This window comes from Nipponia nippon, unplaced genomic scaffold (assembly GCF_047370975.1).
Source record: "Nipponia nippon isolate SJK-2023a ecotype South Korea unplaced genomic scaffold, ASM4737097v1 scaffold_7, whole genome shotgun sequence".
Lineage (NCBI taxonomy): Eukaryota > Metazoa > Chordata > Aves > Pelecaniformes > Threskiornithidae > Nipponia > Nipponia nippon.
This window is the reverse complement of record NW_028262391.1, coordinates 36,118,558-36,140,232: the sequence shown is the minus strand read 5'-3', so window position 1 is coordinate 36,140,232 and position 21,675 is coordinate 36,118,558. Positions and strand designations below refer to the sequence as shown.

Here is a 21,675-nt window from a genome sequence, read left to right as displayed (position 1 = left end):
TAATAAAGGGCCAAAAGAAAAGCAAAAAATAATAATTGCCTTAAGCTTAAAATGTGCTTTACAATGAAGCAGAAAAACCTGGAAAAAATATTTATTGTTGTTATGACAACACTTAAAGGCGTTATCACCAGCAAGGAATTTAGAGTGCCTGGACAAAGCTGTGACTTCGGCAAATTTGGTTCTAATTCTTTATTCCAGACATCAGTCATTTTTAAGCAGCAAGGAGAAAACCTTGTGTGTTAATATAGTATGTTAATGTGAAGCTAACACGGTACACATGCTCTATACTCCTATAATGTGGATGCACAGATTTTGTTACTTTAGAGAACAATGACTTCATATAGTCAGTTTCTTGGAGCGACAGTCATTTCCTACCAAGAAATGATGCACCTGTCAGGATCAGCCTGGAAACCTCTTGCATAAACCTGCTCACTCTTGTTATCACAGCAGGGTGACTGTTAGAAGAGTGGATTCCTCCATTCTTCACATATGTCTCTTTTGACACTTGTCAGAAGAGCATATACTCTATCGCCAGGTCTGCAAGCATTGCAAGTACAATCTGGCATGAGGCATCAGGTAAGTTTCTCTATGTGACCCAAATTTCTATACTCTTAAAATGCTGAAAGGCAACAGTGGAATACAAATAGGATGAAGAATAAAAGATAACTATGACACAGTTAAGGTAAGTTAAATGGACTGCCAGAAATGCCTCCTGTTATTAACCGATTTAAAGACTTGAACATGTAAGTAAATAACTATTGGGTTCAGATGATAAAATAAAATAATAATTTTGTATCCTTTTTTTTTCCCCAAGTTTTACAAATATTAGTATGTATAGCTTCCTAGCATAAATAAAGAATGTAATTTGAATCCCTGTTATACAGAAAACCAAAACAAAACAGCTACCCATGTCACACAATACAGCTATAAGGAAAAGCAAGTATTCTGACAAAATTTATGTATTAATGATACAGACATTGTCTGCCTGAAAACAAAGATAAAGACAAAGATGTTTATCAAAAGAGAAGAACCATCTTTGAGGTATGCAACAATTACTAACCTAAATAGGATTTCTAACAGTCTTCCTAGTCTCCTACTACCTTATGCACATATATTTTAGATTTTATATCATTCTATTTAGCAGAACATTTTCTTGAATACTGAATATTCTTGCATTTTCTGCCACTAAAGCCATTTATTTAAATGTGGGACCAAAATCAACATTTCTAATAAACACTTCCAATGATTCCATATCAAGAAATGAAATTGAAAGAAAAGAAAAATCAACTTTGTTTTGAAATCTTATCTTTTAATGAACAGTAAACCCCACTCCCAACAAATAAACATAGTTTTCCATATCAATGCCATATCAATCTACATTTATTTATTTGTAAGTATAAACTAAAAGAGTATAAAGCTGTGAAATTCATTATTTTCAGGGCCAAGTTGGCTCCTGTTTCAGCTATAGGATTAGGCTATAGTTGCAACGTTGGCTTAGCAGTAATTTTATGTATTATATTAGTATCTCTTTTAACACCTGAGAATATTTATCTTTTTCAAGGGACATTCATTAAAGTGACTCTCCTTTTGAAAGACAAAAATAGCACGTGATGTAGTTATTTATTTATGTTCTAATACGGACCCAATCGTTATGAGAATCATTTCTAACAACATTAATTGTGACAGGGAGAAAGTTCACCTGAAAACTTGATACACCACTTAATATACATAAAACACTATCTATGCTCCTATAATCTGGCATAGCACAAACACCAATAAAGTGTCAGGCTAAACCACGTGCAGGCAATTTTCAATGATATTTATATTCTTGATAATTTGGTTTCCTGAGCTTTAAAGCATTAGTTTAGTTCAGTTCCTGTTTCAGCTGAAAAATCTCTGATGTTAGTTTGTAAGGCTTGTAATAGAAAACATGTGTTGAAGATATAACTCAGCCCAGTTTAAAATGCATAGAGTTGAAAACATTTGGTGTATAGGCAGAATCTTTCCATAAATTTTGTTTCTTGGTGGTCCTCTTGCTAGGCTAAAGTGGGGAATGGGACTACTGATGAACTTCCTGCCTTGCTATTTAGTCCAACACAGAAGGGAAATTTCACCACAGACCAAACTAGACACACCGATAAATGCAGAAAACAACCTACCTAGTAACACAAAGGACAGTACCATGATGGCACACATAAAAGAGGAATGCTTCTGTTGTGGGGAAAAGCTCGCTGCTGTTATTTTACCTTATTTTTACCTCAGGTTTGTTAAATATTTAGTGTAGATATATAAGTATTTATAGGCAAAAGTGAAGCCTACAGACTACCTATTTTCCTTCGCTGAATTATCCCTCAGGAAAAAAAGAATATTTTGTCCTTAGTATTGTTAAATTCTTAGTAGAACATGTACCCGCTTTCCTAATCTATATGGTAAACTAAGTCTTCTGCTTGCTTATTAAGTGAAGACTATTTTTTTTTTTTAAATCTCCAAACCTAAGAATGTTTTGGTATGATGTTTCCATTCCAGCAAGTAATCATTTCATGGTGTTTCCTGCTCCATTCCAGTAAAACCTGTCTTCTGGCCAAGACATGAAACTCAGCTTTAGAAGGGAAATGGAATGAAGAGAGATCACTCTTTTACTGCAGAGCGAATCTGTGATTTGTGAATAAATACGTATTTAAAAGATTTACAAGTAACTCCCACACTTCAAATATAATCAGCAGGTATTCTACTCTTCTGCAAATTAAACGAATCTTTAAATTAATAATTGTTCCATTTTAATGAAGACTGGCCTTCAAGAGGAAACAGAATCAAAGTATGTCATTCATTCTCTCAAAGTAATGCGCATGCTATCTCAATCAAAAAATCTGAATAAGAACAAATTTATTATTATCAGCTTGGACAAAATTAATTCATACTCTTTCTCATATGTATACATATAATAGCTACCTGCTACATCTATATACACATATATGTTTTTGGAAATTCTAGGGCCAAGGAACACTTTCTGAAGCTGTTACACTCCTTTCAGTACTCTGAATTCAGAAAGCAACAGATGTATTACTCTACCATCAAGTAGATATGTGCTTTTCAAATTCATTATGAATTCAACTCACATGACTGGGGAATCGTGATGGATGGTTACAGGCTGTTTCACAAAGACAGGCAGGGAAAAAGAGGTGGAAGAGTCGCACTCTATATTAAGGAAAACCTTGAATGTATTGAATTCAACTATGGTGATTGTGAGTGCTCTATTGAATGCCTCTGGGTTAAAATCAGGGGGGTCGTCTCCAAGCAGGACCTTACAGTGGGCATCTGCTACCAACCCCCAAACCATGACGATAAAGCCGATGAAGCAATATTTGGGACACTAAGGCAAGCTTCTGGTCAACAGAACCTGGTTCTCATGGGTGACTTCAACTACCCAGAGACTTCCTGGAAGAACAAAACAGCAGCTCGCATGTCATCCATCAAGTTCCTGGAATGCACAGAGGACTGTTTCCTCTTACAAATGTTAGATGTGCCAACCAGGAAGGAGGCACTACTGGACCTGCTATTCACAAACCAAGAAAACCTGCTTTGTAATATCTCGGTCAGTAACAACCTTGGCTGCAGTGATCACAATATTGTGGAGTTCGGGATCCGGTTGAGCATGCTGAAGGTTAGCACCAAGACAAGGGTTCTAGATTTTAAAAGAGCAAACTTCAGCTCGCTCAGAGCTCAGTTGGGAGGGATTCTGTGGGAAGCTTCCATGAAGGATAAAGGAGCCAGTGAGTGCTGGGAGTTCTTCAAGAATGCTCTCTTGGAAGCACAAAACCAGTTTATCCTCTATAAAAGAAAAGGAAGTAAGCAGAGCAAGAGGCCCCCTTGGCTCAACCACGAGCTCCTGGGTCTGCTTAAAACCAAGAGAGATGTGTACCAGAGATGGAGAAGTGGAAGATTGTCCACTGAGAACTACAAGGGCACTGCCAGAGTGTGGAGGGATACAGTTAGAAAGGCAAAAGCTCAACTTGAATTAGAACTGGCCAGAGACGTCAAAAATAACAAGAAAGGGTTCTTCCGGTATGTAAGTTGCAAGCAGAAACAGAGGGAAAACATAGGCCCACTGTTAAACAGTAGAGGTCAATCAGTCACCGACAATGCTGAAAAGGCAGAGGTTCTCAACACCTTCTTCACCTCTGTCTTTACCAACACTGTTGGATCCCAGGCATTGGGAACAAAAATCCAGGAGGATCCAAACATAGACCCACCATTAATGATGAAGGAGTTAGTATGTGAATTGTTACAGGAGCTTGACCCCTACAAATCGATGGGCCGTGACGCCATCCACCCGAGGGTGTTGAGAGAGCTGGCTGATGTCATTGCGGGGCCACTCTCTATAATCTTCGAGAAGTCATGGAGATCGGGGGGATGTCCCAGAGGACTGGAGGAAGGCAAATGTTACCCCTATCTACAAGAAGGGCTCAAGGCAGGATCTGGGTAATTATAGGCCCATCAGTCTTACTTCAATCCCTGGGAAAGTCATGGAACAGATCCTCCTGGGGGCCATCACGAGTCAAATGAAGCATGTGATTGGGAAAAGCCAACACGGCTTCACAAAAGGCAGATCGTGCCTGATAAATCTGCTGACCTTTATCATAATAAAGTGACCTGTTTGGTTGACATGGGGCAAGCAGTCGACGTTGTCTACTTGGACTTCTCCAAGGCCTTTGATATGGTTCCCCATGGCTCCTCCTGGAGAAACTGATGTGTTATGGCCTGGACAAGTGGTCTGTGCAGTGGGTGAGGAATTGGCTGATGGGCCGCACCCAAAGGGTGGTGGTAAATGGCTCTTTTTCAAACTGGCAACCTGTCCCAAGTGGGGTCCCCCAGGGATGGATATTGGGCCCAACACTATTCAATGTCTTCATAAGTGATCTGGATAACGGGATCAAGTGTAGCCTGATGAAGTTCGCAGATGACACCAAACTGAGCAGGGAAGTAGACACTCTGGAAGGGAGAGCCACCCTGCAGGAAGATCTGGATAGGCTGGAAGAGTGGGCTAAAAAGAACCTTATGAAGTTTAACAAAGACAAGTGTAAGGTCTTGCAACTGGGAAAACATAATCCAGGAGCGCAGCTCAGACTGGGATCCACCTGGCTGGAGAGCAGCTCCGTGGAAAGGGACCTGGGGGTCCTGGTGGACAGGAAGCTCAACATGAGGGAACAGTGTGCTGCTGGGTTGCATCAAAAAGGGCATCACCAGCAGAGATAAAGAAGTCATTATCCCACTCTACTCAGCGCTTGTCAGGCCACACCTGGAATACTGTGTACAGTTCTGGTCCCCGTTATACAAAAAAGATGTGGACAGGCTGGAGGGGGTCCAGAGAAAGGCCACCAAGGTGATCAAGGGTCTGGGAAGCCTGCCGTGTGAGGATAGGCTGAGAGAGCTGGGTTTGTTTAGCATTGAGAAAAGGAGGCTTAGAGGTGATCTCATCACCATGTACCAGTACTTAAAGGGGAGCTACAAAGAAGATGGAGACTCCCTTTTTACAAGGAGTCACATGGTGAGGACAAGGGGTAATAGGTACGAGTTACTCCCAGGGAGATTCCGTTTGGACACGAGAGGTAAATTTTTCACAATGAGAACAGTCCATCATTGGAATAATCTCCCCAGGGAAGGGGTTGACTCCCCAGGTTGACTCCACTACACTGAACACGTTTATGACTCAGCTGGACATGGTGCCGGGCCATCTTGTCTAGATTGTGCTAGAAAGGTTGGACCAGATGATCCTTGAGGTCCCTTCCAACCTGGTATTCTATGATTATTAATAGAATGCTGATGATAGAATCTCTCTTTGGCAAAACGAGGTTGTTAAACAAAACAAAACAAAACAAAACCAAACCAAACCAAACCAAAACACAGCACTAAAACAACATTAAGACAAGTTGCAATATTCCATGCCGCACAAACCAGCTCAGGGAAGAAACGTAGATTAATCGCCACATCAGAACATAGGTATAATTCCTAGCTGAAACAAAATTTTCTCTAGTTAGTTAGTTATGTACTAACTTCTCAGGGATACCTCCTCAATAAAGTCAAACCACAAGGCAAACCATAAGCATTATTTACAAAAAACTTTTATAGAGTTTTTCAGCACTGATATGTACCTGTCAGTATGTAGATCTGGCTTTAGAAGCATAGACTTGAGATACTCTCTTCTTGCACGATTATTTGCTTTATCCACATGTATCACTGCAAAGCAAATCAGAATTAATATAATTAGTTATCAATTGGTTTTCATCTTTTAGAAGAGCGAGCATGAAGAAAAGGACAAAGAAAAAGAAACATTTTTTTCCCTTGTCTTTCCTAAGGAAAAGCAACAATGTTAGAATCAAATCTGAAAGGTCATGTGATCTAATGGCGTGTCACTGGCAGGTTTATGTGCACACTGTCAAAAAAGATACAAGCAGCATCTAAGTATGCCACATAGCTGTCATTTTCTGTTAATGGCAATAGCAGTCATGATTTTAAGAGCCAGTGGTCTTTATTGCTTTGTATTTGAAGTGATTTACTGCATTTTCTTCCACTGAGGAAGCTAGTGATAATGATAATGTATGGCAGAGTGCTTGTCCTTTTTGACAGCCTCAGTAATTTAATCCTCCTTTCCTGCCACAATATTTCAATAAGAGAAACATCTAGACCAATGGACTGGAGAAAATCCACAGCCTGGGGAGTGTGTGTGAGTGCTCTGAAAGCCTTTTATTGTTTTAATTTAAAACACAAACACAAGGACCAGCTTTTAATTTTTATACCATTAATATGACCTACAGTGAAAAATAGCCTTGGTTGGAAAAAACAATAAATGAATGAGAAACAGGGTTTTAGGAAATTCTTTAAGAAGTTTTTGGGCATCTTATATTAAGAAAGCTGCTTTCTTGCAAATGGTATCAGCCTACAAGTATCAGTAAACTACTGTGAAAGATTATAAAAATTCAGGATGCGAAAATTGAAAAACAGTGTTAAAGGAATTACTTGGGGGGGGGGGAAGTAAGAAATACAGCTGAAAAAATTTTGCTAGGACAGAACGAGAATGAATATAATCCTCTGAGAATCAAACATAGCTCTTAGGAACATTTTTCATTTCCTTCTCAGGGCAGGAGGAGGAGCTATAAATTTGTCTGTCCTTAAATTCCAACATCTTTAATATTTGCTCTCTTCTAGTTACTCTGCCACTGTACTCAAAAAGTCTCTTTTTCACTCTCCACACCACTTTACGGTTTCCTTTTCCCACGTGCTGACAGAAATCTTTAACATATTTCATACTGTCTTCTACTATCCAAAATAAACTTATTTGTATAAACAAAAATTACCAACTCTACCAAGGAGCAGAGTATTGGAATACAGGAGTACGAAACAGACATAAGAAGGCTCCAGTTAATTCCTTGCAGAGGTATTTCTTGAGGGACATATCTCTCTAAAAGTCCTTCTACTGGTTCTCCAGTTTTCTCCAAAGCTGTTCCTCAGCTTTTACTTGGCCAGCAGAATCGCTATTAGGAATTAGTTACTTTCAGAAAAGAGCCAGTACAATTGGTATCTGAATCATTCAATCAAAGGAATCTGCAATTTAACACCTTTTTCTCTACTAATAGAAACCAAAGCATTGGTGCTCTATCTTGGAATCTGTAGTTTCCACCCACAATATTCTTACTTTCCTAGACAGGTTAAAAGAAGCTGTTACTGCCATCTGCTATTGTTTTGGGCACGTGGATGACTTTCCACATGTGCTACTTTCATGGCCAAGTGCTCCTGGGGCCACCACAGGAAGTGATGGGGAGGCAGCAGGGAGACAGATGGACAGCCGAAGAACTTCAAAGGAGCTGCCACATCACCAGATTCTTCCCTTTCCCATAAGCATCCCAAATGGAATTTCCTAAGTTTACTAATTCTGTATCTAAAACAATTTTAAGTGGAAATTATTTACAAACCTAAAGAGTTCAAATTCATTTCACTCAATGGAAAAATTCAGACTAGCAAGTAAAACATTCAGCACAAGAACTCCATTCGAGTCTGGGGAAAATGATTAACCATAGTGAAAATATATTCTTCAATGCTGATGAATAACATGCTTTCATATCACCCCTTAGTACTGCCTGAACTTAGAATTATAACATTGCTCCAAGGCATGGAATATCTCCTATTTCTATCCAATTAATTGCAAAAATAATTCAAAATTAACTTGTGACAGTTTGCATCTAGAATTATCATTTTGAAGTTTGTCCTAAAGAAGCACTAAAACCTGAAGATTACAATGACCCTGGAACCTTGTTAAAAATCACTGCAATTCCAAACATTAACATAGCTGGTTCTGTTATAGCATATTTTTTTCATAGTTGACTTTCTAACAAACCTAAATGACTATGTGATGAAGCAGAGTTTCATCACAATGATGAAGAAAAAATGCCTCACGGTGTTGAGCTTTAATGTAGAAAAGGAATAAACACAAAAAAGTATAACAATGTTTTCTGATGCAAGGCCTTAACATTTTTGTTTGAGTTATATCGAGGAATCCACCTTTTAGAATATGGATATTGAGAAGTTTATTTTTAATTAAAAAAAAAACAAACAAAAACAAACCAGAAACAACCCTTCTCTTTCCCCCACCTCCCCTTCCTTTGGTCTATTTACGCTTGTACTTCAAGTTGTTCAAATAACAACCTCTTCGCTCAAGAGAGAAAGCTTTCCAATTAAATGTCATAAAGTCTTTGCGAAATTTCATAAATCTTTCTTCTGCTGCCTGTTCTCTAGAACCTTCTATCAATCTTACCTTCTTGCCATCTCAGCATTTTCATAGTTAAGTCTTCATATTTAATAAAATATGAATGCTTTTTGTTAACAACATTTATGAACTAACCTTAGCTTTGTAATTTAAGTAATTGTGGCCTTGACAAGAAAAACGTTTGTTTAACTGAAATTAAGAGTCAAATATCAATAGATTCATTTATGTGTGAGGGAGCCTGGGCTTTGTTTGCTTGGAGCAACATGTGAAACTGCCATTACCTTCACTTTAAAGCATATATTGTGACATGACTGGAAATAAATAATTTCTGGCACACAATTTTAAACTGCATTAAAAAGTTAAAATATTAATTCATTACTTACTCTGATCTGTAACACACCTTATAACATCAAAACCAAACCATACCAAAAGAAACCCCATCAAAAAAATCAGAATCCTTTCTTTTCACCAAGTTACAGGACAGAGTCATGGTGTGAGCACAATTTGGCAAGTTCCACTTTTCTTTGAATTTATGGGACTGTAGTGTTTGGAAGCATTATAGGATATTCTAATAACTCTTTCCACCACTAACGAACACAACAGCTCCTCTCCTCAGTCCTACTGGCCATCAGTAGATATATCACTTAATGTCACGGGAAATCAAGAGTTATGCGCTATAACCCTAGAATGTATAAACCTCCCATTCAAGTTTCTGTTCCAAGACTGTGGAAGAAAGAAAATGATCTTCTAACCTTGCCTAGTCAAAAAGTCATAGTCAAAATAAACAATTAATGTCAAGTTACATGCTCTAACCACTTATGAAAAGAGAAATTCATGGGATCCTGTATGTCCAGATCAATGGAGTAAATTCCGTTAATCTTGTGGTATCTTACATGTCAAGTAATGACAGCGAAGGATGTGCAAAAGGTCTGGAAAAACTTCAAATGTTTTTTAAGCAATGAATCTATGGAGCCTTCTGTATCAGTTAAGATGTTTTTAAAACAGTCTAGTTGTTCCAGTTATAAATAACATAAAATGTTTTATTTATAAGAATTAATGATTTTTTGGATTACTTATGGACTTACCCTCATTTTCTCCATGCAACAATCTAGAAGACTATTAGTTTCTTTCTAAGCTCAAAGTAAATTTCTTTCTACCCATGCAAATCTCACTTTTATTAAAGAAAATATTCAATTAACCTCAAATATTCAACATACTCGAATCTAATTAGACATGAATAAGAGATGCAGTAAAGCTATAGTAAACACACATGCAGATTTCATTACTATTATCTTACCGGCTTTCCAACTGACATTATCAAAAAGCAGACTCATTAGGTTTTTTTCCCCCCTTTATGCAAAGCTAATCTTGAGTAGAAATTAGATGACCAATTATCTAAGCAAAACTCTGCAAATAACAACCACACTAGTATTATGCTGCAGAATACAGTCCTGAAGCAATTATGACCAAAACCACCTTTTTGATATTGATTCGTTAGGATATTTTAAAGTTTAAACAGTTCTATATTCGATACTTAATTACAGCAAATAGAAAAATCAAAGTTATGAAGCCAGGTTTTGACTAGCAGAAATAATATAATACAGCACTACCAGATTGGGAAGCCTTATGAATTACAGTCTCTACAAAGCATGATACTATTTTCAAATATCACAGCTTGAAATATATTTAAGTTTCATAATTGTCTTAAGAGTCTGAAATTTCATTCTGTATTCATTATAACTTTGCTGTGTTTTTCTAGTTTAACTTTGCAGAGTCAATACTTAAAAAAATAATATTATCCTTAGACCATAGCCAATATACACGGGAATCAGAATAGCGTGTAAGAATTTTTATACCTTCTGAATGCTTCTTATATTCAAAGCAATAAGAATTCAAGAAGCTAGAGGAGTTAAAAGTGTTAAATAGCTTTTATTGGTTTATGGTATTATTTCAATGAAGTTTTAAAAAATTTATTTCAATTACGTCTGCCTACCTAGAACATTTGGAAAAGTGTTTATAGTAGCTAGCAAGATGAATATTGTTCAGCTCATAAAAAGAGTTCTTGCTTATCTGATGTCTCATTTAGTATATGATGCCAGAAATCCCATTTGTTTGAATGGAAGTAAGCCTCAGTGAATGAAAGAGTTTGCAGTGCTATTAGTTTTTGTGGTTTTGTTTTTTTCCCCCCAAAGCCTTACAAAGATTACTGTCTTTCTCAGAGTCATATAAGTTAACACATTGTGCCCTGTCCTCTATATTCTCTCTCAAATGGGCAGTCCCACTACAGCAATGGTTGATATGACATCTACAAGGGATTTCAGTCTTCAACTATGGGGCAATCCAATAGTTTATGACTATTAGGAGGATATAAATGAGTAAATTCTTTGGCAAGTCCCCTTCTAAAATCAGGTTTCTAGATGGTAGCAATTTTAGAGATCTGACTGTGACACCACTTTTGCAAAGCCACTTTTACAAAATTATTTTTAAAAGCATGCTTATTTTGAATGTCTGTATTAGTAGCAAACTGATTCACCTGCTCCAGGATACTCTCAGCTAAAAATGCAATACTTAAAATCCAAGACAACATGAAGCACTCAGGCTGAATCTTAAATGAAATAAACTTTAACAGAAAAAAAAAAACAGTTAATGAATAATTGAAATACTATGAAATAGCTGGGAAAATAATTAACAAGAGAATTATCAATTATTACAATAGTTCTGTCTAACCTATTAGTGTAAATTACATTGTGTATTGATATAAAGTATTTTCAAATGTTCATTTATTAGAAAATAGCATATGGAACATGCAGGATTAAGTATTATGAAGTAAAAAGCAATGTATTAGTATTAAACATGGCTGAATAATTTCCTATTTCAAAAAGTTCTTATTAAAGGAACACTGAGTATTCCCAAGTGATGATCAAGTCCAATGACATATTTTCCTCTTTTCAACTGTGTATTAGTTGTACATGGTTAAATGGAATGTTTTTCTTTTGCTCTGCCATCATGTACCAATAGAGAAATCGGTTCGTGTTCTTTTTAAAAGAACACATAAATTTTACTCATGTATAGCCTAATTTTAAAATTTAGGCGCTAGCAGCATATTTAAATATATTGTAATGTTATCATTTCATACACAAGCCTACTTCAATAATACATTTGATACTTCATAATTGCATCCTTACCTCATTTCTTAAAAAACACCTTTAATATTTCCCAAAATATTTGGGAAATAAACAAATACAATCGGTACACAGATAAACACAACTATAACATATAGAGGAAGTAGACCTTATTGGCAGGCATTTTCATAAGACAGAATTTAAGAGAAGAGATAAGCCTGCTCAGGAATACATCATACTTACCATTGCTATAGTTATAGTGAATCCTCTGACCACTTGTTGGTTTTGGAAGTGACAGTGGGGTCTCCTCTGCAAGAAAATTGTATAATCTGCATTCTACAAACAGCTGCTGTATTGTTTCATCTGATGCAATTCGTGACTCAGTAAGACCAAGCGATATAATTTCAATCCGGATTTTTTCAGTTGCCTATTTAAAAACAAAGCATAAACATAATACAAATTATTTTGTGTTTCTTGAAGTGTTAACACAAAACAAAAAACCAAACAAACATGTAAATCATTGGCTATTTTGTATAATTAACACTGACCAATTGATTTTGACGTAGGCACAATGAGATTCTAAAGCCCCAGGTTTTGTAGTTAAGAATATTGTCGCAACAGATACTGATTTACATTTGGTGTTGAAAATATTTTTGCAATAGTCATACTATGCTGGAGGAGATTAGGTTAAGGTTATCTTCATGTACAAATGATATCTGAACCACAAATTTCAGTTGCCATTATTTTCAGCTACACAGCAAAGTGATTTGTATCTTGATCCTGCAACTGCTTGAAATAGTCTCAGTAATATTAGGTACTAAAGCTTTCCAAATGAAAGAGAATTGTTACTCAGTGCCTACTGCAGACTATACTAAAAATAGTTCAATAAAAATCCATCAAGTCACAAAGTAGTTAGGCATGTAACGTAACACTGTATTTATACGGAATTCAACTTCCTATACCAAACTTTTCTAGTTAAATCAAATACACATTTAAGTTAAAATTAACAATATGATAATAAAAGTAATATCCCAATTGTTCTTCACCAGAGCCTTTTCTTATTATTTTTAACTAAAATGATATTTTTCTGTTGCTTATATGAAATTGTTTCATACTGTTCAGCAAAGTCTATATTATTTGTGTACAGATAAATTTTAATAAGCTTTATGTATTTAAGTGGGAATGTCAGACTCGACAGAAAGAGTCACAAATATTTCCCCAGGTAACTCTGTAATTCAAAGAAAAGCCTCTATGGTTCCAAAATTGGAGTACATAAGCGAGCATTCAAAGATGAGATTCTTCAAAGAGCAAACAGAACATGTTGGAGTTCAGAAATGCAAAAAAACTTTTTTTACTTCTTTCTTTTCAAGTTCATCACCTTATTAAAAATATTTCCCCTATATGGAAATATTTTGACAATTTTTGATTGTAAACTTAAATCACTTGAAGTAATAAATTATATTAAAAAGATTAGCTTTCTACATTCAGTGTTAGAACTGCAAGTCAATATTCTAATTTATTATGGAGATATATAATTTGCTTGGAAAAATATAAGCTAACTAATCAAACTGAAAAGTAGGTGTATCCTACTGTAAAAATATCCATCAAATAGAACAATTTCCATTGCTGTCAAGCCCTTTCAATATTTGATGAAGTAATTTTACCCCCTCCTTTCAAAAGACATTTCCTTTTATTATGTATCCTAAGACACTTTAACTAAAAACCCAAATCTGAATATTTCAATAAGGTTGGTTTATTATTCAGTAGATTCATGGAAATTTTACTAGGATGACAGAGAAAATTCCACACCATTCTGTCTCCACTAATACAGGTACATGGCTTCAGCTGGCAATATTACTGGGATTAGCATAGAATGATGAAATATTTAAAGGAATTTTTTTTTTCTAAAATCTAATAAATCAAATGACTGCCAAATGTCATTAAAGTGATGGTCTTTGACTTGAATATGCTTTTCATATTCAAATTTGAAAAGAAAGAGATGAAAGCCTGGAAAGGTTACTCAGTTTCAACTAATAACCTCAAGCACTCTACATTCACATGCATAAAAAATGAAATTGGCTCTATTGTCTAATTTTACTTCAGAAACAACTCTTTTCTTCTTGCACTGAACAGATGTATTAGCATCTGTATTTAAAGTGATATGCTGAGTGGTTTTGTTCGCCCCAAAGTATTTAGCAGCTATGTCAGACTAGTTTGTACACAGACAGTAGTTTATGAATTGAGTCCAAATACAATATCCTGTATTATAGAGTATTCCTTTTACATATCTTAAAATTTGTTTGACATATTTAACACTTGTAATTGCATACTGTAGGCAAAGAATATTACAGTTTTTCAAGGATAGCAGGGTAAATCCAGGTATTCTGCTTTCTAACTTATAAGGAAGCAAATAACTGAGTCATACTATTAGAAAATTGTAAGAAAAAAAAGACTTTAGAGCTTAACAGTCAAGAATATTTTAAGGCCTGGTTTTATTAATATTAAACATCAATACAGCATATACAAAGGAGAACACAAGCTGATTAAAAAAAGATATTTACAAATAAAAAATATAGAACTGCTTAAGAACAGCATAGCCAGCATGTCATATTTCACTACTCATACAAAAATGCTCGTATTATGTAGCCATGCTGAAGATATATGTAGCATCCAAAATATGATAGGAATGAATTTTTAAACAACCATTTATATTTCTATGATACAGAGTGAAGTATGTTATTTAAATCTTTTCCTAAGTTTTTTTTTAAGCCTTGGTCTCATTTATTAGGTACTATTCAAGTGAAAAATGGATAGGTTGTCATGACTGATTACTTCCCACAAATCATTCTCCTTTGACGGGAATAAAATTAGTCTTTAAATTTAGTATTTAAAACAAAATATAATATCAAATTTCCTCTAACAGAGAGACTGGACACACATATTAAAATAAAGAATACTAAATGCTTTCAAAGACTATCTCTGAGAAACTAGTTCAGTGCTTTCATTTCAAGTGAGGAAAACAAAACATGGGCAAGATACTTAGTCTGTGTCAATATTCTTTCTTTACCATTTAATATTGACTCTTTGTAATTAACACTACCCAGAGATTTGGAAGAATCACTGAACTCCTTCAACAAGCTTTAGGATTAGGTTCAGTACTAAATGCATTGGACATTACATCAGAATTTGAAGTCTCAACAGAATTTCTCTCATCTTTCTGATTTCTGAGATTAAAAACAGCTTTTTTTAATTCCATAAAAAGTCTTGACTGCCATCTTCAAGAAGCTGTATATTCCATATTTTAATTTCCTTTGTGGTCACAATAAAATGCTAAGACTTTGATGTGAATAATAAAATTCCAATTGACTCAAATGGTCCACAATAGTATCCCACAGAATTAAGTGTTTTACAAAAAAAAAAAAAAAAAAAAAAAAAAAAAAAGCAAAAAAGCTTTTGTGCTTTCTGCACAGAAGAGCAGCATTGAAAATGCCTTGCTTATAGGAACAATGTTCCTATTTTTTACATCCACAGTTTCAACTAAGATGTTGCCTTTGAAAAACTCAAAATAAAGGAAACTTCTTAACCATGAGATCAACTTGAATCCTACCTTTACCAATGCTCAGAAATATATATGCTTTACTCCTTAATATTTTAGGTATTTATTTCCACAGTCCACTTATTCACTTGTTCCCTTCTATTTCAAGCAGAGAGCACATCAGATAAACTATAAGCTACTGTCCAATAATCACAAGTAATCATCCATTTGCTATCAATACTTCAATCACTATCAATATTACTTGATTGACAAATACATTTATTGAATGAGAAATCATCCTCTTCCTCTATCAAGTGCCAAATTCCTGTGATCATCCTATTAACAACGTCAGAACAGAGCTGCAAAGGAATGCTATCATAGGAACGTCAATCTAAGGTAACTGTTCAGTGACAAACATTACTCAAGCATTAAGTAATTATGATTAATAGGTTAACATCTTACATGTACACATAAAAATACATATTACAAACAATTATTCTAGTCCTTAAGTGTATGCACTGACTTTTCATGTTAGGAACAACATCATCTATTTTTAGATTTTCCCCACAACGCTGTAGACGTGAGAATAGAAAGAGGGATACGGAAATGCTCCCTGTTCCTTTTCCAAATGGATGGGACTTACAAAAGTGCATGCACTTTAGATTCTCCCTAGGACCTGGGGCAAAGAGATCTCTCCTTGTTCAATGCTCTTTTGGAGTTGGATTTACTGTGAAGGAGGGAAAGGCACATATAATCTTCCCCCAGCATCGCTGGTTTTGCCATGTGCTAGGAGGAGAATGCAATGAGACAAGGCTAGCTCCATAATAAGGTTCAATTCAATCCCTTCAGCTCTGTCTAGAATTAAGAACACACTAAAAAAATCTGTTTGTGACAATGAGTACATCTCTGGTTGCTGCCATATCTAGCGCAGAATCCAAAGTCATCATTTTCAGAGCATGAATTCATCTTCAATATCTGCAAAGGCATGAATTACTTGCTACAGCTTGAGACAATTCAATGATTAGATATTGCCCCTTCTATGCAAATCTGTAACATACCCATCAGCGCATTGATTTTTTTCAGAAAAGACAATTTCTAATTCAGTATAGAACACCAAACATTTTAGAAAATACTAAGTTCTTGAGGGATGTGAAGCCTTCCCACCACGACTATGACAACTATACATCTGAACTTAAAAGTCACATTTACGCTTTCCTCCTAATACAACTTTTGATCACTTGAATAATATACTTTCTTCCCTTCAAATGGCTTGCCTCCCCCACCTTTTCGAAAAATAAACATAAAATTGTTCAATGTTTCTCCTGAAGCAGAATTGTTTTTAAGGATTTGCTTTTGCAACTTGCCTGTGGCACTGCCTCATCTAACAGCTTTTAAAGATAAACTGTTTCTAGGAATGAATAAATACAAAAAAGCAGATATATCTGCAGCTGTTTGACTGGTGAGATACAAACTTCCTTAACTCTGAGTTTTGTTTTTCTCCCCAAGAAGTGGGGAAGGCTACATAAGCAATATTGTTACAGTCCAGAACTATCTCAAAGAGGAGACTTCATTTTTTTTAGTGTTTAAACACTCACCATTGATTATACCACCAAATAAAATAAAAAACAAATACCAACTTTATCAAATCTCAGACAGTTAACTACATCAGTACCAACTAGTCACACAATTAAGTAATTCAAATGCTCTGTAAACTTAGAATTATCTCTCATTTCAAAAGGAAGCATGATCCTTCAGTAAATAAGCAGGAAAGAAAATTTCTCAATAAAAAGAGGTCTTAGTCTGGACATTTTCAGCATGCTAACACATGTCAACATTTAAGCTACAGAAATAAGACGAAAAAAGTAGCAGTATTACGTAGAAAACTAAACAAATAGAAATATAACAGGACTTCTGCTTTTGTATATATCTATGCATGTTTTTTTCTATATATAGATCATAGACTTCTGGTTTGATTAAAAAAATAAATTATAAAAATCTGTATTTGAAAGTTAATCCATTTAGGAAAAAAAAAAACCACCTTAGTATGGGAAGAAAGCGAAGTATAGCATTTTCATTTGTTAAGAGTGCATCTGTAGTGAAAAAATATATCAAATTGCACGTTTTTAATATAGCTGTTCTTTTTATTTAGAGCGTTAAGACTTAACAGTTGATACTGTGTGTGTCTGTGTCCCTGCCATTATAGTATTGTGTGGGGACAATATAGACATGCAAAAAATGAATGGAATTTGACTCTCTCTCATATTACCCACAGTGTGAAAAAAATTATGCTGGGTGATATGTATCACAGCTAATCAAAACTCAGATTTAGTTTCAAATCCCATCCTTTGGTTTTAAGGCCTCCAATCAGAAAAATACTCCTTTCTACTTGTAAAGTCACCATAACTTACTTCTATATCAATGACCTCTGATAAATATAGTCCCTCAAGTAAGCAACTGAGGAGCAATCATATTCATAACCACAAAAACTATTACCACCTAGGTAAAAAATGGCTCCAGTTGATGCTTTTCCTGTGGGCTAATGCACACAGCCTTAAATCTGACTTTCTACTTAATTTAATATTCTGACTAATTAGTTTTATTTGTTACCTAAAAAGTAACGGGTTACCTAATGACTTAAGATTCTGTTGTTTGAATAATTTTAAAAGCTGGTGTTTGGGGGGTTTTTGGTATTATTTCTTCCTCTTCTTTCAGTTCTTCCATCAAGAAGAATGACTTGTAGTACATGCTTCTAATTATTACTTCAAGGTATATTTGACAAGCGCTAGAAGTTGTAAATCCGTCATTTCAGTGTACTGCCTACTCAAACTATGGTCATCTCAAACTTTATCAGTGGCAAAAGACAACTTAGGTCTTTCCTGGATTCTTCAAACTTTCTCTCTTTTACTTTAGTTCCTGTCTAATAGTGACCATAACAGCAAACAATCACGTTAAAGATGGAGAATGGCAAAGGTTCCTTTTTAATCTTAGACCCATCAGTAGTCTTTGAAAATACTGACTATAAAGCTTTAATAAGTTACTTTTATCTTACTCTGATAAGATAGTTCTGTTTCATGAGTTTTATTTCTTGTTTTATTACATATGCTGGTGCAGCACTTTTACTTCCCGAATTTCTTATAGAAGCACAAAGCAACTAAGGTTAGATCTAGACAAGACTAAGAGAATACAAAGGATTAGTACTTCTGGCACAGTAGAATAAAGCCAACTCAGCAACAGAGGGTAATACTAAAAACCTAAATTTTGCTTCTCTAAATTCAGATTAGATATTCACAGAACAAACCAGTTTAAGGAAAGCACTGAGCACTCAGAAATCTCCCTGAAGTACACCAAAGGTAGTCAAGTCCTGCAGAAAATAAATTTAAAGAGAAATCAAGACAGCCAAAATTTAAAATTGCAATACAATGTCCAAACAATTTTCTTTTTTTCAATGAACGCAGATATCTCATAGGAGGAAATGCACTATTCAAGTAGTTGTACAAAAAAAGGCATAATAGAAGTATTTATTGCTTTGCTATACATAAGCTTTATGCTTTACATCTTCCCAGCTTTGCACAAACACGTTTCATTGATCAGCAGAACCACAATCAATTGGTATTGCTTTTTAATGGTGTTTAAGAGAGATTTTCATGTCAAAATTAATCAGACCTTGAGATCTTAATTTACAGGCACTGAAAATGACAGTTTTCAATAAACTGCTATTAGCACAAGATAACGCACTCACAGTATCTGCAACAAAAAAGAGAGATGTAAACACACCTATAGAAAAAACAGGACCACCACTGAATAAATTGGTTTTGCCAGTAATTGCCTTATGGGCACACTTTAAGACAACTTAGAAGCTGACAGCAGTAAATTTTATTGTGATAATTGAATGCTATATTATCTCCTGTAAGGATAAAGTGTAGACATGGAGGTGAAAGGGAGGAGGGGATGGAATTTTTTTTTTTTTAATAATTTTTTTTTAAATATAAAGACCATGCAAAAGAAAATGCAAATTCCCAGTTTTGATGTCTATTTTGAGGATCTGAAACAAGCCTTTTAATCAATGTATTATACATCAAATTGATAATGTTAACTTCTGATTATTCAAATGTATGAAAAATTCATAGAGAACTGTCCAAACTTTTACATTTCTCAGACTTCTTTTCTCTATTAATTATCATGCCTGGAAGCTTTTTAGTAAAAGCAGCAGCCATCAGCCTGACTGAACCTGACAAGCTAGCAAGGCCCAATTACACTGGCACTCTGTGGCACTTTGATGTACTGGAAACGAAAAGAGATAGGGGCAAATTGTATAGCACATTATGTTAATGACTTGATTTAATCCAGCCACTAAACTTTATGTAGCCTGTTAAAAAAGATGCTAACACTAATTACGCCACTTTGGAAAGGAAAGAAGGGGACAAGCATTTCATACTGACAAAGTGAAGCTCATAAATGTTGTAAATGAAATGAAACAAAATGAAGTAATCTATGATTAATTATACATCATAGACAAGAAGAAAAGAGAAAGAAGCAAGTGGTACAGCTAAGTAGTGGAAAATTTGTTAGATACCCTTTATGATCAACATATCTAAGAAATAACCATGAACTGTCTAATTTGCAACATGCAAAAAAGAAACAGTATGATCTTAAATGGCTTAAACAGTTTGGCATAAAACTCAGAGTTATAGGATAATTAGCATAACGATCTCTAAAAATCACAAGCCTTATTTACAGTGTTTGATTACCAGCAGGATATTTATCTCAAAAGATAAAAGGCAGTAATTTTTAATCTTAAAAAAAATACAAATTCAGTCACAACTTTCACATGCTGTATTTTACAATTAACCCAAGATTTCAAATATACCAATGCCTATTTTTAAAATACAATTTGTATCAAACGTGTTGCCTTAATAGTTTATAGCTTTTGTTGTCTTATCTACCCTTCTTGAACACGCACTTTGTTACCAGAGGAACAGATCAATGGAAAGAGGTAGAAATTAATGAACCTGAAATGAACCTACACTCAAAATCCTCTCAGAAGTGTTCTTAAATAATTTTGATAAAATAAAATACAGGATGACTAGAAATGTATCAATCAACCGTATTATAGTTTGACTTAATGGTTACAAATAGCAATCATTTTAGTACTCGAAATTCCAGGTGAAACAATTTTTCTACATTTTACATACAAACAATGAAATTCTGTCTTTAAGACTACCTTTAGTATCTTTCTGCAACATATATATGTGATAGCATTTCTAAATCTCTTCTACAACTTAAAAAAAAAGGGAGCAATATTTCTCATACAAAGCATTGCTTCTTGCTGCTAGTTACTTTGTAAGATGTCACACAGCCTTGAAAAAAGGATTAAAAAAAATATAAAAAAAAAAAAATAAATCAAACTGCCTCTAGGTTATCACATTGCAGAACATTAAAAAAAGTTAAGACTGAGAGGATATAACAGTACACCCCTGGTCCTTTAAAAGAAGGCTAAGACAGACCAGAGAAGTATTAACTGTTAGAAGCATTATAATGAATTTTAAGTGCTAGTTTTATATTTAAGATTGTTCGGTCAATGTTAGATCTAAAAGTATGAAATATTGTTATTTTTTTAGAGAACTACACGACTGAAATACCGTTCAAAGTAAATTTTCCAAATTTCTATTATGCTGTGTTATTTTGTATATATGACTTTATGCTCATTAATTGCTGGTTTTAAGAACAAGTCAAGAGAATGTCACTACTGTACAGGCCCACAAATAATAATAGAAAAAGAAGTACACTGAAGTGATTGGATACTGTACGTGTACAAACTTTATTGAAAACGGATGTTCAGTTCTAAGACTGTTGGGAAGTCAGGAACAAAAAGAAATCTATGTGGATGAACTAGAAAATAAATGCAAGGTTTGCATATTATTAACAACCTCAAGCTTATGTAATTGCCGTTTCAACAACATTCAATCAAGTCAACATACTGGGAAGAAACAGTGCATTGTAGATTTACTACAGGCCTTGATAAGTGAAATTATCCTCCCTTTCCTCAGAAAGCACTGGAAGCAGCAGAAAAGCACGTTTTCCCACATGAAGGTAACAGGTAGGACTGAACAACAAGACTAAGTTCTTTAGACATTCGCATTACAACAGTTATCTTTCATTAGGAAGATTTTGTGCAGGACTAAAATTTGAATTCAGATTGAAACTAATTAGAAATGTCTATTCCTAAGCATGTATGACAACAATGGAAAAGATGACAACCC

At 34.8% G+C, this 21,675-nt stretch overlaps 1 protein-coding gene across 7 annotated transcripts in view; it reads right to left on the bottom strand.

Annotated features, from left to right (window-relative positions):
- RPGRIP1L (RPGRIP1 like) overlaps positions 1 to 21,675 on the bottom strand; it is an 85,368-nt gene that overhangs the window by 10,448 nt on the left and 53,245 nt on the right. For 3 of the 7 annotated variants that reach the window (XM_087740137.1, XM_087740139.1, XM_087740140.1), the window contains exons 23-24: positions 12,124 to 12,307; positions 6,150 to 6,234 (exon numbers count right to left, since the gene is read on the bottom strand). In XM_087740137.1, coding sequence (XP_087596263.1) covers positions 6,150 to 6,234; positions 12,124 to 12,307 — 269 coding nt within the window. Of the gene's footprint in view, positions 1 to 6,149; positions 6,235 to 12,123; positions 12,308 to 16,370; positions 16,391 to 18,713; positions 18,777 to 21,675 lie in introns of those variants that run through there. The other 4 variants (XM_087740141.1, XM_087740142.1, XM_087740143.1 and 1 more) reach the window with 3 other exon arrangements.